At 41.6% G+C, this 17642-nt stretch overlaps 1 protein-coding gene across 2 annotated transcripts in view; it reads right to left on the bottom strand.

Annotated features, from left to right (window-relative positions):
* Positions 1–610: 610 nt before the first annotated feature.
* The window catches only part of SLC19A2 (solute carrier family 19 (thiamine transporter), member 2), a 29025-nt gene continuing 11993 nt past the window's right edge, over positions 611–17642 (bottom strand). Inside the window, exons 3-7 of one of the 2 annotated variants that reach the window (XM_015411061.1) lie at positions 11216–11269; positions 10894–11116; positions 8626–8818; positions 5495–5636; positions 611–3523 (exon numbers count right to left, since the gene is read on the bottom strand). In XM_015411061.1, the coding sequence (XP_015266547.1) occupies positions 3395–3523; positions 5495–5636; positions 8626–8818; positions 10894–11116; positions 11216–11269 (741 nt within the window). In that variant the 3' untranslated portion in view covers positions 611–3394. The remainder of the gene's footprint in view (positions 3524–5494; positions 5637–8625; positions 8819–10893; positions 11117–11215; positions 11270–17642) is intronic. The other variant, XM_015411062.1, reaches the window with a different exon arrangement.

Here is a 17642-nt window from a genome sequence, read left to right as displayed (position 1 = left end):
ATAGCATTTGCCTTCTTTATTGCAGTCACACACTGTCTCGACATTTTCAGTGAGTTATCTACTACAACTCCAAGATCTCTCTCTTGATCAGTCTCTGCCAGTTCAGACCCCATCAATGTGTATTTATATTTAGGATTTTTGGCTCCAATGTGCATCACCTTGCACTTGGCCACATTGAACCTCATTTGCCATGTTGACGCCCACTTGCCCATCCTTGACAGATCCCTTTGGAGTGCCTCACAATCCTCACTGGTTTTCAGCTTGCAGCTACTGAGTGCCTCCCACATAGCTGATGTAAATGTTCTGTGGTACCACTCAAAGAAGATACTATTGTATATTGTAAAACCAGTGTGCTTTAAGAGTCAACAGTATTCACATGCCCCTACTAATTGACTCCTTGTTGACATTAGGTTTAAGGTTCTTATGTGCGACATTCAGTATATATAGTTCTGAGTCAAGAATTCAAACTAACAAGCATGCTCCCTCAGCCCTGCCTACTATAATAAGAACTACTGTTAAATAAATTAAAGATAGTCAAAACCAGCAAGCTTCTAGGAATATAATAAAATATTTTTATTTGATTAAAAAATATTTGTAGAATTTAGACAGAAGTTCATACCCACAACAGTACCATTTGCACATTTCATATTCAGTTCTACGGCCTTTTCTAATCTGAAAGGTACTTCATTAGTATAATACTTGTTTTTCATAGGCACAACACAAGAGGTCTTCATACCATTTCTAGGCTTACATTAACTAAACTAGATTACTACAGTATAGCATGATCATGTGAACTTATAAGGCAGTTCTAAGGCAAGGCAGTCATCATGAGATGTCTGCCTTTAAGTAATAGCACTGTTTTATAGTCTGAGCTTTTATTGTTATTTCTAATTCCCCCACAGGAGAAAGACAAGGCAAGGAAGAAATATTCTTTACCACTGGATTAAAGGTTCAATCTCTGCTTTTGGTCACCCAACCCTCATTTCCCTGAGTTTATGAGTGGATGGAGGTTCTTACCCTTCCCTATTATTAATGTTTTTGGGTTTTTCTTCAGAAGATATTAAAGGTGCATTCAACACTTAGCTTCTTGCCTCAAGGACCTTATAGATACCATGATTTAGATGGAGGGTGATATTTTGGCTCGGTCCAAGATACATTGAAGCCTTCTATCAACTTGTAACCTGGAAGTTAGTGCCCATTGAACATCACTACAAAGCAATTACACAAATCATTATGTGAAGGGAGTTGTGCAAATCTCTCCTGAGAATGCTCCGTTCTGAATCTTCAAAACCTTTGCCTCAGTCCAAGGACAGATTCTAAATTAAAATCCAGTTTGCAGCTGTACTTTGGCAGATGTTTAGTACAATTATGTCTGAGCTAAAGCTCACAAATGCATACCAGACTTGTACCTGCAAATCTAGCAATTATCACAATTAAAACTGTACCCACATAAAAGTTTACTGACATAACTCTGCATGCTCTGATCAATGGTCACTATAGCCTCCCCCTTCTTCCTATTTTCTTCATATGATGGCATTTAGCAAGGAGACCATTAAATAAGCAAATACCATCCCCCACTATGAACAGGTTCCATAATAAGAGGTTCCACACACCTATACCACTGCTTGAGCATACACCAGGCAGCACCTGGGTAGTCACTCCCTAAAATTCATTCACACAGCTGAATACATGTTCACAATCACATGTGGATTTCACCGACATAGAAGTGCTTTTTGTGCAAAAGCAGGGCAACATATGAAGTGATCCTATAGTGTGGCCAGGTCTAAAAACCTCAGCAGCTAGCCAAGAACACCACACAGACCCCAGGTAAGTTGTCAATATCTGGAGACCAGAAGAACTTGTCATGACATATTCAACTGTCTAACTTGCAAGCTTATAGAGAATAAATGTGGCCAAAGTAACTAAAATGGAGCGGAAGCAAACATGTTTTAGCAGCAGCATCCCCCTTTCCAAGCTGTCTACAAACACAAACTATGCAAACAGCCCTTTGTGTGTGAAACCCCTGCCATACAAAGGAGGGATAGACAAAGGGATAGACAAAGTGTTAAGGCTACAGTTAAAAAACCATCTAGTCCTTTTTCAGGAGAAAAAGGCTACAAGTGGCTTGAAGCATCTAGGGAAGCCTCAAGGAGTTCAGACTAAACCAACAAACAAAAATCACTCCCAGCTACCTAGTTTACTGAGGAGAAACTAAACATGACCATCATGTGGGTCATCGTCCCCATCCAGTGTTGTCAAATATAAGAAGCAGATTTCGTCTGAACATGTTACACAAAACAATATTGCTGTCAGTTTATTCTCTGAGTCAGTGTGAAACTTGCTGTCAACAGATGAAAATTAAGACTTTAGAGATGGAGTCCTGACTCTGAGGAGCTGAAATGAGGGCAAGTCAAGTCAACCTGGAAACTTTGGTTATCAAGCCAAGCCTGAACACAATTTTGCTTTTTGTGCTCCCTATGCCCCATCCTGTGCAAATTAAAATGTACTAGGAATGTTACAAGGTCACTAGGTTAATGGCTGTATTTCAGCTTGATAGACAAAGGGTAACCAAAAGAAAGGTAAACCTTTAAACAGGCAGCAAAACTCAGACAACACAGGACATCACAATGTGAAAAATGTTTGTGCGTATATATGGTAAATATATCTAGTCTTAATAAAATTTGCTTCTACCAGCTCTGAACAGTTCTTTCCACTTTTTTTCCACTTTCCACCAGCCTTCCCGCTTTAGTTCCAAACCTGCTGAAAGGACCCCTCTGATTCCACCTTGTGGCCCCAACAGATTTATACTGCTGCTACCAATTTCATTGTTTATTGTTTTTATGATTTTAATGTGGCTTTATCGTAATGAGTCTTTGACTCGATTTGTTGTGATCCGCCCTGAGCCTGTTTGGGGAGGGTGGAATACAAATCCCAAAAATAAATAAATAAAAAATCTCTAACCTTAACTAACAAGAATCTTTTTGCAACTCTTCGCTATCAACCCACAGTCTTGGTGCATCCAAGATCGTGCCTACCAGTTTCATGGATTCAACATGGACTGGGCGAGTTAAACACATCCACTTTCCAAGGCTCACATCGTGGCTAGCAGATCTCAGGAGGCAAGAGGACAACCAACAGTACTTTGGATTGCTCAGATATGTAGCCCTGACCACCCAAGTTTTGTTTGAGGACGGTGTTATATATAACCATTCTTACATGAGATATTATAAAAAGACATTCTTCTTCTAGATTGCACCATTCATATAGTACGACTATAGGTCAAGTACAATTCAGGTAACAGCATTTGAATACAATAATAAATAGAAACCAACATATTTAAAACACAGCCCCCTTCCTTCGTTGCAACACAGATGCAAAGTCCATATTCTGCATTCTAAGCGATGCTTGCCACAGCTTCATCTGTCTCCTCTTCTTGTCTCCGGTAATTCCTGATAATATTGCACGTGCCACTGATCAAGAACACAGCTGAGATGACAGCAAAGTAACCAGCATAGATCATGAACTGCATCAAAAAGTGGGTGGGGGAAGAGAATAATAGTAAGCTGACATTAAAAAAACTGAACCTCTCACAGGGCCCTAGCATTAAGGGTGAGGTAGGAATACCAAAAATGTTTGGGGTACCACTCAAGGGCAGCAAGGTAAGTGCTATTTGGATTTTATACCTCAGACACCAAAGCATCCTCAATAGTCTCTGACCACATGTTATTAGGGCAGGATTTTTCAAGTTATGTTTGTGCTATGTTTAAACCGTTGTCTATGTTTAGTCAGCACATTGATTAAACAAGTTTTAATAGAAAAAAATCTTCAATGTATTCAGTAGCAAGTAGCATCTCTGTATTTTTGTTGCTTGCCTGGCTAAGGAACAGCTCAGGGCCCTATCAGATCTGACTGCAAGAGGTCTCACAGTTGGCTCTACAATGGTTCCTTAAATGCTAATAGCAGCAGGGAGAGTGGGAGAGAGAGAGATCCAGATTAGAGGGGGAGTGGATCCTTACCTTTATATGCCACCCCCACACACTGCTATTGGCCTCACATATCATTTATTATTTATTTATTCGATTTCTATCCTGCCCCTCCTGCAAGCAGACTCAGGGCAGGATACAAACTCACATAAAAATTATGACTAAAATAACAATAAATGGAAATTTAATAATAAAATTCACATTAAAATCAACCATACAGCAAACCAGAGCAAGCTTGCTTTGATAACAAGCTCGGATGGAAGCATTTCAGAGTGCCGCAGCTGGATAGCTCACCAGATTAAGAAAATCAGCACTGTCAGCAGGGGAGGCCAAGACAGATGTGGACATCTGATGCCTCAACCAAAAGCCCAGTGGAACAGCTCCATTTTACAGACCCCTGCGGAATTGTAACAGATCCCCTCAGGGCCATAATCTCAAATGGGAGTTTGTTCCACCAGGCAGGGGCCAAGGCCGAAAAAGCCCTGACCCTGGCTGAGACTAATCGGACGTCCTTTGGGCTGGGGACACCTAAAAGATGTTGATCACTGGAGTGTAGAGCTCTGCGGGGTCCTGAAGATATGCTGTTCCCTGGCCACATAGGGCTTTGAAGGTTAGCATCAAAATCTTGAACAGGACCCAGTACTCGGCAGCCAGTGCAGTTGGCGCAACATGGGCTGAATGCGCTCCCGCAGAGACGTCACTTTCTGTTGCGTACTGCACTACCTACAGTTTCCAGCTCAAGTACGAGGGTAGCCCCATGTAGAGCGAGTTACAGTAATCCAGTCTGAAAGTGACCATAGCATGGGTCACTGTAGCCAAATCCTGAGAAGGTGATAAAAGGCCGACTGAGCAGTGGTGGCAACCTGGGCCTCTATACGAAGGGATGCATCCGGGACCACCCCTAAACTCTTCACCCTCAGCGACGGCAACAACAGTGTCCCGTCAAGGATTGAGAGTTGGATTCCCAATCCCAGATTCCCACGGTTTAGGTACAGGACCTCCATCGTTGTTGGATTTAGCTTCAGTCAACTCTGTTGAAACCATCCAGTCATGGCCTGTAATGCCCTGTTCAATACCTCCAGAGCAGAGTCCGACCGGCCAGCCATCAACAGATACCTATTTGTTTCCCTCTAGCGGGCAATTTAAATGAGGTAAATAATGTACAGGGAAAGGGTTAAGAACTCTTCATTCCCACACCAAGGCCCCCACCCAGATTCCTGCCTCACTGTTTTTTACATTTAAAGGGTGGGGGAGAATGAGATCACATATCATCCTATATCATGGGTAATGTAGCAATCAGTCTCTTTAAGCATTTCTAGTGTCCATGAGGAACATGGTTGGGAAAAATACCTCTCCCCAGTGTAAACCAAGGGAAAGGCATTATTCACTTGCCAAAAGTATTACGTTGGGACCAGAATGAGCTTCTCACACCCAGTGCTGAAACAGGCAGAAGTCTTTACCAGGAAAACTGAGCATCCTCCCTCCCAATAAAGATAAAGCACGAGCCTTACCTGTGTAAATATGTCCAGCCCCAGACCTTTCGAATCGACAACAATGAACGTGAGCAGAGTCTGCAGCACCAGGGCAATGAAAGTATTGATACCGAATACCAGGGCATAGCGCTCAACACTTAAATTTGTAGCAATCTGGAACCTTCACAGGAAAGGACAAAAATACACAGCTTGAGAGAACAGAAAGGGCGAGACCCCAGACCTCTATTTAGAGTCAGCAACACAGGTATACCTCCAAATTATTTCCCAGATAATACAGGGCCAAACTAGACAGCAATGGCAGCAATTTCATATGTTTAAGAAGAACGAAACAGGGAGGGGGCTGAAATCTGATGTCATAAAAGAGGTTGTGAATAAGGGGAGCCTAATCCGATCACTCCCTGCAGTCTCTCTCCCCGCCCTCCCCCAGCTTGTCTCTCAACCAGGCCCCTGAACACTGGAACCCCAGCTGGACAAAAGTGCCTGTAGGGGGGCTGCAGGCAGGCAAATAAGGGAAGGGTCCAACATTCCTCATCTAGAGCACTTTAGTTAATAACTTGTAAATAATGTTTTTGTACTGTTGGGATTTTAAATGGTTTTAAATATGTTTTATACTGGTGTTTGCCTCCATGTAAGCCGCACTGAGCCCGCATTGCGAGGAGGGCGGGGTATAAATTGAATAAAATAAATAAATAAAATAATAAGGGTTGCTTTTGCTTTTAACATTGGACACAAATGCCCCCACCCCTTTTTTGTGTGAATGGGTCAGTTCCATTTGTAAACACTCAAATCTGCTGCAGGGGCATCTAGTTTGACAGTTAAAGATTTCTGTGTGGTTTTATTGTACAACCCACACATTAACTACACTGTTGACATTTCTCAGCCAAAGGGATATTCAAGGCAGTTTTACTGGTTGCACTATCCCAGCTCAGTAACCTTGAGCATGCCCTTGTGCTCATCTCTGTTTCCGGTTAGAACGGCAGTAGTGACCTACTTTGGTGTTGGGAGATTTTTATTTATTTACGTCATTTATTTACATCATTTATAATCAGTCTGTCTCACTTGGACTCAAGGTAGATTACACAGACTGCAAACTGGATGTAGAAATATCACCAACCCTGAGCGTTTAGGCTAAGCTGTATTTGGTTTAAAAACGAATGGAGGGAAAGGAGAAAATGAAGATACAGAACTACAAGGCTGAGGCACGTGAACTAATCAAACTTGAACATAACTGAGAAGAGGCAAATGGTTATTTATCCTAATAAAATTCAGCAGTGCAGCAGTAGCTGCAACCTATTACTGGGTAGCAGAGGGGAGTGCAACAGCATCAAATTGCAAAACACATGGAGCCCAATCCCATACACGTTTACCCTGAAGTTAACTCCCAGTGGGCTCAACAAGATTCACTCCCAGTAAGCATGTGAAGGACTGTGGCAAATGACTGACATGGGGACATGTTCTCTAACTGCAAGGACAGTGAGGCAGTAGAAGAAATGATCCAGGCAGAAAAACCTTCCCTACAGTTTCACAGAAACCAGCTCAGTCCAGTGTACTCATTTAACCACTTCGAAGCAAAAAGCACTTGTCCCAGTCTAACAGTGAAGTTGCTTGTTGAAAGGCAAATGAGTAACAGCCGCTTGAGAATACCAGTTGGACCCACAGCAATCTAAAGATTAGAGCTGCTGGCACCTTGTGTCCTTTCTGTTCTTATAAGTGCACCTTCTGCGACCTTCTACGTTCCATACTTGCCCATTCATAGCAAACCTGGACATTGCCCAAGATAGTCATGTGCTTCTCTGAACAGCTATTGTGTTACACTGCAAGGTGAATGGTATTACAGAAGTCAGCTACACAGCTTGTATGGGAGTCAGTATTTTCCCATCACACTCTTTTCGTATGTGACCCAAACCAATAGGTTTGGAAGACAGCTGACATGGAACTTGTAACACAAATGGTTTGTTTTCATCCTGCCACTGACTTATTGGCTTCACACCCAAGGGCACAGAAGATGGTGGGAGCTACAAAGTACGAATTAACTATAAACAGTAGCAGCACATATTAGAGTGCAGACACTTTCCTCCAACAGTTAAAAGGGATGTTAAAAAAGGTGAATGTGGATATGCGGATTAAGTTTGTTTATTTGTTATGCTCAGGGGTCTTGTTGTAGAAAAAGAGCTGCCGGAGCTCATTAGCATAACTCATTAGCATAACTTATTTGCATATGCCACACCCCCTGACATCACCGGAAGTGTGTCAGAAGGCCCGGCTACTTACCCTCCTGCTTCATCCTCATTCCCAAACGGAATGAGGATCGAAGCAGAGGGCGGGGTAAAGAAGGGGGCGGGGCTTCACCACGTGACCGCCCCGCCCCCTAGAGGTTCTCTTCCGGAGCTCCGTACCTGAGAGCTCCCCCCCGACTAGAGCCCTGGTTATGCTTATTTTTATTTATACCTGGGGGGGGGGCAAAGCAGCTTATAACATTGTTCTGCCCACCCCCATTTTATATAAGGTCCTTTGTAGCTGTATATGCAAAGTTAACATAGTAAGATAGCATTTGCCCTGGCACCCTCAGTGCATATAAGGCATGGTGATAACAGGCTTTTGTCTTTACAAGATTTCTTGCATCATACTGAAAGTCAGGCCTAAGGAGACACAAGCTCTCAGTCATCCTAGCTTAGGTTACAAAGTTCTGATTTCACCCTGCATTCATAAGGTTTAGCTGTGCTCCAGTCAACCAGACACGTACCTGTATGAAGCACTGTGGCCATTCACCAGAAATTTATGAATCTAAGTATGCCTCATGACTGCCAGATGAGCAAGTAAAGGAAGTGGCTTCAGTCCAAAAGAATAAAAGGCAACACAACTTTGTGCCAAACCTACTCTAAGTAAATATCTAGTATTTAAATTCAGTATTAAATATTTTCATTTAAAGGACCATGATAAAATATTAGTGTTGGTTATACTTAAATACATTGTTACAAAACTAAGAGAACTATCCCAGGAAATAGCCAATCCTGAACTCGTCTTTTTTATAAATCTTCCCTATGCTAGCCTGTGGCTCTTTTATGGAAACCTTTAGAGAACAGGCATGGCGCACATGCTCCTAAAGCCAATTTCATTACAATTGTCCAAGTTTGTTTGAAAGCACTTACGTTGCAATAGTGATGAGCAGCATATAGATAATCCGGAATATTACGTAGGAAGCATAGCACACCCAGATGTTTCGGACTGTGTCCATGACATAAACAGAAGCAGCAATGAAGAGGGAGAACAATGCTAAGGCTATCTCACCCCAAGTAGCCCAAGATGTTTTTATGTGTCCCACCACAAAGACAGCCACAGCTCCTATAAACACAAGGACCAAAAAAAAAAAAAAAGGTTAGTCTAAAAATTCTTCTGCTCAAGCACATATATTTTGGACATTTTTTAGAAAGCATCTGTTAACATCAAAGATCTGGATAGAGAATATCATGAGTAATTTTGATAAATGTTCCATCATATACTTTGGAAATTTTATAGAGTTCAGATGGAGCATAAAGAGGCATATAAGCAGTGTTGTCCCAAACCCTAAATTAATATTGCCAGGACAGGAATGCTAATGTTTATATGGTTAAGTATTTTGCAAGTTATTTTCTAATTATCTAAAATAATCAAAGGGATCTCAGCATGCACGAGGGAAAATTTTTGCTCTCTCCATCCAATTTGACCATTTATATAAACATCTGTAATAACATGAAGCAAGCAACATTCTGCAATGCACGTTCTTTTCTCCTGCATAAATCTCCATCTACACTGACTGCAATGAAAGGCAGGAATGAACACATCCCAGGGAGGAGGGAGCACAGCATTCAAGGAGGAACCCTGGGGACATCAGCTTTTCTGTTGAAGACTACCAAGCTAGAAGGGTACATCTCTTCCATGGCATGCTTGGGAGCAATTTTTTTAATGGCTTGTGTTTTTTTACTGTGGTCGTTAATTGTAATTCGTCCCAAGCAAGACTCTGAAGAGGGGAAGGACAAAAAGATTCATTTTTCTAGGAGGAATACATTTTTCACAGCTTAAAAGTCCAATCAGTTCTGTACAATAGGGGTCCTTTTAGGTTACCCTCTGAAGTGGTGGTTAAGCCGATTAAACATGAGTGGGAGAAAAACATTAAGTCTGTGATTCAAAAAAACATTCGCTTTACAAACAAATTGCCACTAGCACCCTGCAATCCTGATACAGAAAATACATAATGATACACAATTAGCACGTTAACCACAGGAGATTCATATCAACAAGTCTCCAAGATCCTTTTTAAAAAACATCCAGGAAGTCATTCCTTTGCTTGTTTAAACTGTGACTTTAAAAGTTGCCTTTGTTGTTTCTATAAAGTTTCTGTCAAGTTGTCGCCTCATGGAGAATTCAGCCAAAAGATTAAGACTGTATCTAGGTGCTAGACAAATTCAGACCAGTTTTTGAATTTTGCTCTCTTAAATACCTGTCCTTGTCTACAAAACCCCTTAAGGCAGTGATGTAGAATCAGACTTGCAGAGGAGCTGAAGTTGTTTAGAAAGAATGACATATGAACCCGTCAGTCCTGAGATGGGGAAGGGGGAACAAGTACTCCCATTATGTTAATCTTTTCTCCCCTCCTGGAGCCTACAGGAGTCTGGAAGGTGGACCATTTCCAATCAGGTAAATGGTGAGCGGGGAGAGTAAAACCTGTCTCTTCCCCAACATGGCAGCCCCAATCTATTCCCCTATCAATACCCATCCACCACTGTGCTTTCTGTAGCTCAGTTATACATCTGGGGATCTGAACACAGATCTGCGCAATTCTACATGGTTTGGCTCTTAAATGCACAAAAGGCTCTGGCCTGCAAAACAAGTCATCAAATGCAAGTAGTCTTTGACGCTTTCATAATTAGACAGTGCAAAGACAACTTAGCAGACTGTCAGGGAGTGGGAGGGTGAAGGGGTGGTAAAAGAAAAAAAGGAAGACACAAAGATTTCCCAGCCAATACATGTGGACAATTACCCAGTTTGTGGCAGTGCAGTAAAAGGCTGTATTACCATAGGCAGACTCCACCTGGCATTACACTGATCACATACTCATGTGTTTGGAAATGTTGAACGTGCTGAAGCTGTTACTTCCTTAGATGACTTTTCCAGGAGGCTCCTGTCAACACTATGATCTCCAGCCTGAATTTCAAAACATATTACTAAATGGATAGCAGAAGCAACTAAGTCATCCTCATACATATCACATGCAATTCACCCAAAAGCACAGTGCTGTTTACACAAGATGAGGTTCTCCCCAGCACCGGGGGAGGGGGAGAACTGGCAACAGCTCACACCAGCACCAATAGTAAGACTTCGCCCTGTGGACTACAGGCTTCACTGTACCTCTAAAAGATGCAATTAAAGCCCTGACTTACCCAACAGTGTAGAAACAGCCTCTACGCCTCCGTTATAGATCTCAGAGCTCCGAGAAGGCTGCACCAGTTCCCACAAGCCTTGAGTGTAGTTGATGACCTGAAAGTAGCCACAAGTCGACAGAGCCCACCACACGGACCAGCAGAGGAGAGGCTGTGAAGAGTAACATTGCAGGAAGTCCTTCCAGAGCTCTTTGATAACCTTGATTATGTCCATTTTTTGGCCCTGTGTATATTAAAAACACACACACACAATAATTCAAGCAGTCTTTCTACCCAAGTGTCACTAGCACACACAGCCAGTAGCTAGTACAATATAACAAACCTTCCATTTATTCGAGGAGTGACGACTGCCACACAGCAATGCCTCTGGTTCTCCCTATAAAACAAGAACCAAAAAGATAAGGAAAAAAACTTGGTGGAGGGCCCAACTAAAAATACATGCATTCATTTTAAAAAAGTTTAAAAAATATATAAGGGCCCAATAAAAGCCTCATTAACAATTACAAATGACAAGTACACAAGGAACAAATGGTTACATCATTACTTTCTGGACCACACGAAAGTAATACCACTTACCACCTGTGCATACGCACTGGACAGAGGATTTAATCTTAAGAGGCCTCATAAACATTCCTGTCCTGTGTCTATTAACTTTGTTTTGGAACATTCCTTCTTTGGTCCAGTACTGATATATTCTTTGTTATTTCTTTGTAACATGTGTCTATATGTACCTCATATTATTTGACCTCTGAAGAAGGCCTGATTGGGCCGAAACACGTTAGGTCACAATAATTGTTCCTTGTGTACTTGTCATTTGTAATTGTTAACAAGGCTTTTATTGGGCCCTTATATGTTTTTTAACCTTTCTCAAAATAAATGCATGTATTTTTACTTATAATAAGTTTATATGAGGTTTTAACTATTGGCCCTCCACCACCAGGATTTTTTTCTTTTTGGTTCTTTTATTGGGTTACGTTTCTTTCCCCCCTTTGGCTCTGTCTCCCCTATAAAACAGCCAACCCCCAACACACGACAAGCTAAACTGAAGGCCAACAATTCACATGATCAGTCTTTCTATCATTCTGATTTGCACTATGCCTTTGGCAGACAGTTTGTCAGATATAAATGTCATAAGCCCAAACCACAATTAGGTGATGCCATCATAGTTGTTGTATACAAAAGGCATAAGGTGGTATACAAAAGGCATAAGGTGGCAAATCTGAATCATTTGTCACTAGCACATTGACACGGTATGATCTGGATAGAAGGTAGGTCACAAAACAAACAAGTTACCCCCCTGAAAAACAAAACAAAATGCAAGTCTTTGAATCCAGAACAGATTTGATACAAAATTAGAACACATTTAAAGCAGCCCAAGTGAAACCTATATGCCTGTTTGTATTGCCCACTCTACCAGTTAAAACTCTCTTCCCCAGGCCTGCTTTCTGTGTCCCCCTTTACAGAGCTAAGGCAGCTGGCAACTAGAGACAGGGCTTTTTTAGTGGTGACCTCTCAAGGCTTGCCTGGCACCTACATTACACCCCTTCAGTAACAACCTTACTCTGAGGGCACACAGTACCAACTCTCAGAAGAGCTATCCCTGATGGAAGGGTAGTATCTGCCCTGGAACCCTTTTAACCCTGGCCCCCCTTTGCAGGCTCCAGGGATGGCAAGCTTATTTGCCACCACCTCGCCCTCTGTGACTTGTGCTAGAGGGATCTCTGCTTCCTCAGGTTCCTTCTCACTATTATAAAGGCTGTTGCCCCATAGCAGCTAAGTGAGACAAATCCCACTTACACAGGGATTTAATATGATGTGATGTAGGGAAGTCACAAGGAGGATACAACAAAATATGAACACTGTCTCTAGTCATATCTATAACTATGCTAACACATTCCTCCCTCTCCTTGTGGGGGGTAACGGATCTAAACCAACCATGGCCAGCCTCCAGCAACTGATTAAAAACCCCAACAATTTTTTCTCCAACCAGCACCAGGACTCTGCAGCAAAGGAATCTTCTCTGGCTACACCCACCACACAGGCCAAAATATTTATCTTTACCCAGACTTTCCACTAAGGGGATTCTCCTTTTTTAGCTGTTTTACGGTCTGCTCTGTGCATGAGGCCTGTTTTATCAGCTTTGTTTTATGAGATCAATATCATTTAAAACAGCTTGATTTGTTTTATGCCTGACGTGTTTATTAATCTTTTTTATGGATTTGTCTTTTTATTTCCTTGTTGGTGTTTTATTGTTGGAGCTCCCTCAATGATTCCTACAGGCTGGTGCCTGAAACAACCTTACTTTGAGCACGTACCCTGGCATCCAGCACCAGTGGACACAAATAAAATGCAATGCACAAATAAAATGCACAACTAAGATTAGAACAAATAAAATGCAATATTTTTGGTTTACAAAGCATCTGTTCCAAGTTATTTTGCCATACTGTTCTCACTTTTTGCCCTGTGCTCAAGCTGACGAGACGATTGGGTAGTCAGTCAGGGCAGACAGCAGTACATGGAACAGAATTATTTAAAAGCATTTTTGGGATGAAAATGGCCAGCAGTAGTTCCTGCCTTTGATCCACTTCCTCAAAGTGTTAGTCATCTGGGAAAACTGAGTCAGTCAACAGTTTGTTTATTGTTAGTAAACAGCGGGCAATCTGTCCTAACTAGAAACAGGAATAGCAGAGAATATGAAAGCAAATCCTCTAGACACATGATTTCCTCAGCTAATAATCTAGGTATTGAGACTTCTCCATGGAAACGGCATTCATGTTTCATAACAGCGTCTTAAAAGAATGGGTTTAACAGAATTAAACACTTGGTCTGGACAAAGGTAGAATGTTAGTGCTAAGAGCTGCACACCAGGTGGTTCTTACAGCCATGTTTTAGACCATATGTGAAAAAGGGGTGGAAATCAAACATTCGCATTCCCTTCTTAAATAAGAAACTGTGATAGTGTGCTACCAAACTTACCAGTACACAAATAAGATTAAATTAACAAACCAAATGATTTCAAGAGTTGATAACACTAATTCCAAACTATGTTCCCTCTAGCCAGGATGACAATATAAATCTTGAAAAAGCATAAACACAGAATCAGGGAAACAAAGCGTTGCTATAGACTGACATCTTTCTGCTTCATTAATGAGTTTTATAAACTGGTTTACTATACAAGATTAGAGAACATCTAAAAGACAAAGTGTCAGTGCTACAGATAGAACACTGAGGGGGGGGGGGAACTGAAAGAAACCACCATTTCTAGCAAACATTGTGTGTGGCATCACTGAAGCAAAAATGCGCTTGCCAATAATAAGCTAGCCACCTCCCATTAATTATATATAAATTAAGTGTGTGAATTAATTACAATCCTCCAGGTCATGACACAACAAGGCCTCTTTCTCTGGCCGACTTGCCACACCTGACTTAAGGTTTGTCCAGACAGCTCTACTTTTAAAGGATTCAGAGACATTTCTTGAACATGCTGCACTGAACTGAAAGCTGCTCAGCTAACTTATTCAGGTGTATGCTGTTTTTCCTCTGTACTCACAACAAGAATTTTTAATTCGCAACTACAACAGCCAACGTACATGCTGGGGGGGGTACTACCCCCTCCTTGAACTATATCACTCCAGAAAGCAGATTTGGGTTTGAAAGCTGTTTCTTATCAATAAGTCCCAAACAGGCTAGGGCGAAGACTAAACTCAGACTTTTGCCCAAGATGTGCTAGTTTTTAACGGGTGTTTCTCACCTTCCATATACAGGTCAAATATAATTCTCCCATTTGCCTACAGATGTTGTGTGGTTCCAATAAATCTATAGGACAGACTGCTCTTGAATGTGTGAATTAAGGTTGCAATCCTAAGAATAATTTTCCTGAGAGTAAGCCTCATTAAATAATAAGGGACTTACTTTTGAGTAACCCTGCTTTAGGCACCCTCCCTGAATCTAAAGGGAACAACTTCAAAGCTGAATGGGGGTTTTATGTTGGACTGCATGATTGCATTGCAATATCTAACAGCATGGGAAAGGCAGTGATCTCTCTCCAGTTGCCAAGAAAGTGCATCTCCTCAAAGACAAGGCCACCAGCTCTGCTTTATATAGCTCAAAGAAAATTAGTAAAAGGAAGTGCTATTATCCTCCCTCTGTCCCAACAAGAAAACTTCAAAAGGAGTAGGCTATATGTGAATGTCTGAAAAGGTAATCAGATTGAAACTGGTAACCCTAGGAAACAATGTCTCTCACTAATTTTCAGCCAAAAATAAGGCTATAGAATGGCACAGGAGTTTTGGTTCCAGTAGCAGCAAAATATTCAGTTACCTGAGTAGCTATATCTAGGGATATACGTTCAGTATAAACCAAACCGAATAAACACCCCAAAAATACCTTATCAGTATTTTTTTAGTATTTATTCAGCCAAATGCAGATTAGACAATCTGATTCGGCTACCAATATAGCTGACCGAATAAAAGTCAATATTATTGCGCTTTTAGTCGGGCCAGTTATATCACTGAGTCCTGCTGCCGCCTCTGCGGCAGCAAGGCTTGGAGAAGGCAGTCCCTTCATTTGTGGTGGCATGCTGTTGCCGTGGCATGACTCCAGGAGTGAAGGGAAGGCATTTTTAAATGACTGCCCTTCACTCTCTGAGTTACGCCATGGCAGCAGTGAAGGCATTTTTAAATGCCTAATAAGTTCCCGTTTTCTGATTATTTACCCAAAACTCAATACCACGGGTAGGGCGGGATATAAATCCCAAAATAAATAAATAAATAAATAAAAATATTGGGATTCGGGAATATCAGGAAATACCAATTTGAATATGAAAAAAGCTGATTTTTTTGGGCACACCCCTAATTATATCCACAAAATTTGTCCATCTCTCATATGGAGGGGGGTATATTCCTACATTCTGATAAAGTATAGTGGTCAGAACACTGGACAAGGATCTGGAAGACCCAGGTTTGAATCCCCCCTCTGCTGGGAGACCTTGGCCAGTGGTGGTTGTGAGGATAAAATGGAGGAAGACAGAATAATATTATAAGTCATTTTTGGGTCCCCAATGTAGAGAAAAATAACATAAATAAGACAGTCATATTCCCTAAAGCAATTTTTTTTTAAAGGTAGCTGCATTGGTGCTGTGCTTGCTTCAATATCCAAGTATGCCTTTCTGTAACACAAGTTCTTTGTACTATGAAAGTAGGTAGAACAAACGAGATATAGGTTTTATGGCACAACAACACAGCATTATTCTGTATATCACATGCCATCTCAGCCAACTGTCTCTGAGCTGTCGGTTAATGCGCACAAATTTTTCCTCTGTCAGCAAGTAGGTGATATTAGTTCCCATGGTCTTAAAAGCACAGCCATCCAATTAAAAGGGTATTACAAAACACATTTTTGCACAAGGCACAGTTCCAACCAATCCCAAAATGTATTACTATTTTAAGATCTGAAGTATAGATATGCTGAATACCATGCCTTCCAACCAGAAACAATTTAACATCAAGCAAAACTTCTCCATAACTTGGAAGCTTGATGCTGTGATTGGCCAGGGTCTGTGTGAACCGTGAGAGAAGGAACTGCCTCTAGCAGCTACAGTTTAGCCAATATAGTTATGCAAGGGGGTAATTATTTCTACTGTATTGCAAGGCAAAGTTTCATGTCTAATTTTTTAAAAAATTCCCCAGAGGAAGGTTTTCAAAAGGCATCAGGGATTTTACAACTGACTTTAAAAGCGTGGGGGAGAGACACTTCATATTACATTTTTACTTCCTCTTCGGGGGGGGGGTCAACCTTTATCTTCTGTATTAATCACAGATTGCTTGTTTTACCATTGACTAATTCTTTACATAAAGAAATAGTAACTTTGCCTGTGTGGACATTCATACGACAAAGTTAATAAAGACATAAACATACAACACATTTGGATCATAGATGCAAGTGTTCATATCCCCGCTCTTTGACATCGTTTATCAAGTGAATACTGCCAGCCACACATTCTCTGGGAATTAGTTCCTGTCAGTAAACAGAAACACACAAAGCTGCTTTCAACTGAAGCAGATCTCTGGTCTATCAAGGCCAATACGGTCTACTCTGGTGGTAGTAGGTCTCTGTGATCTCAGGTAAAGGTCTTTCAAATCTCTGAACAGGGTTGCTTGCTAGGTCCAAAGGACAAGCCAGTGGGGGACTTCCCGGGATGCTCCAGGAGAGGGGAGGAAAGAAGCACCTTGTTCCTATGTCAGCCGCAAGTGATGTAGGCATGCTGGTGACATCAGGGGGCAATGCTCTGGTTTTGGGGCAATACTCTATGGTTTGAAGCTAATTCTACCACAGAGTTTTGTCCAAAATCCAGAGCATTGCCCCCAAGGTGCTAAGTCACTTCCAGGTGGAGTGGGCATGTTGTGTTCGGAGCAGTAATTCTTCCCTGCTAGCTAGCCGACACCGGTACACCAGAAACCGGGGGATTCCCCATGCGCCGGGGGGGACCTGGTAACCCTAGGACTAAACCTGGGAAATTCTGTATGCAAAGCATATGCTCTTATCACTGAACCAGAGTCCACCTCAAACAGCCAAAGCCCTCTGCTATGACTTTAATCAAAATAAGATTTTAATACTCTTGGTATATTTAATGCTACAAGAATTATTAGGGTACGGGGAAAGTTTTTCATGAATGCTTCCAGGCGCAACAAGTTTTGTTTTGTATTTTGCGCCATCAAGTTGCAGCTGGCATATGGTGATCCCATATGGTT

This window comes from Gekko japonicus, unplaced genomic scaffold (genome assembly GCF_001447785.1).
Source record: "Gekko japonicus isolate JY-2015 unplaced genomic scaffold, Gekko_japonicus_V1.1 scaffold580, whole genome shotgun sequence".
NCBI lineage: Eukaryota > Metazoa > Chordata > Lepidosauria > Squamata > Gekkonidae > Gekko > Gekko japonicus.
This window is presented reverse-complemented; position numbering and strand designations above follow the sequence as displayed.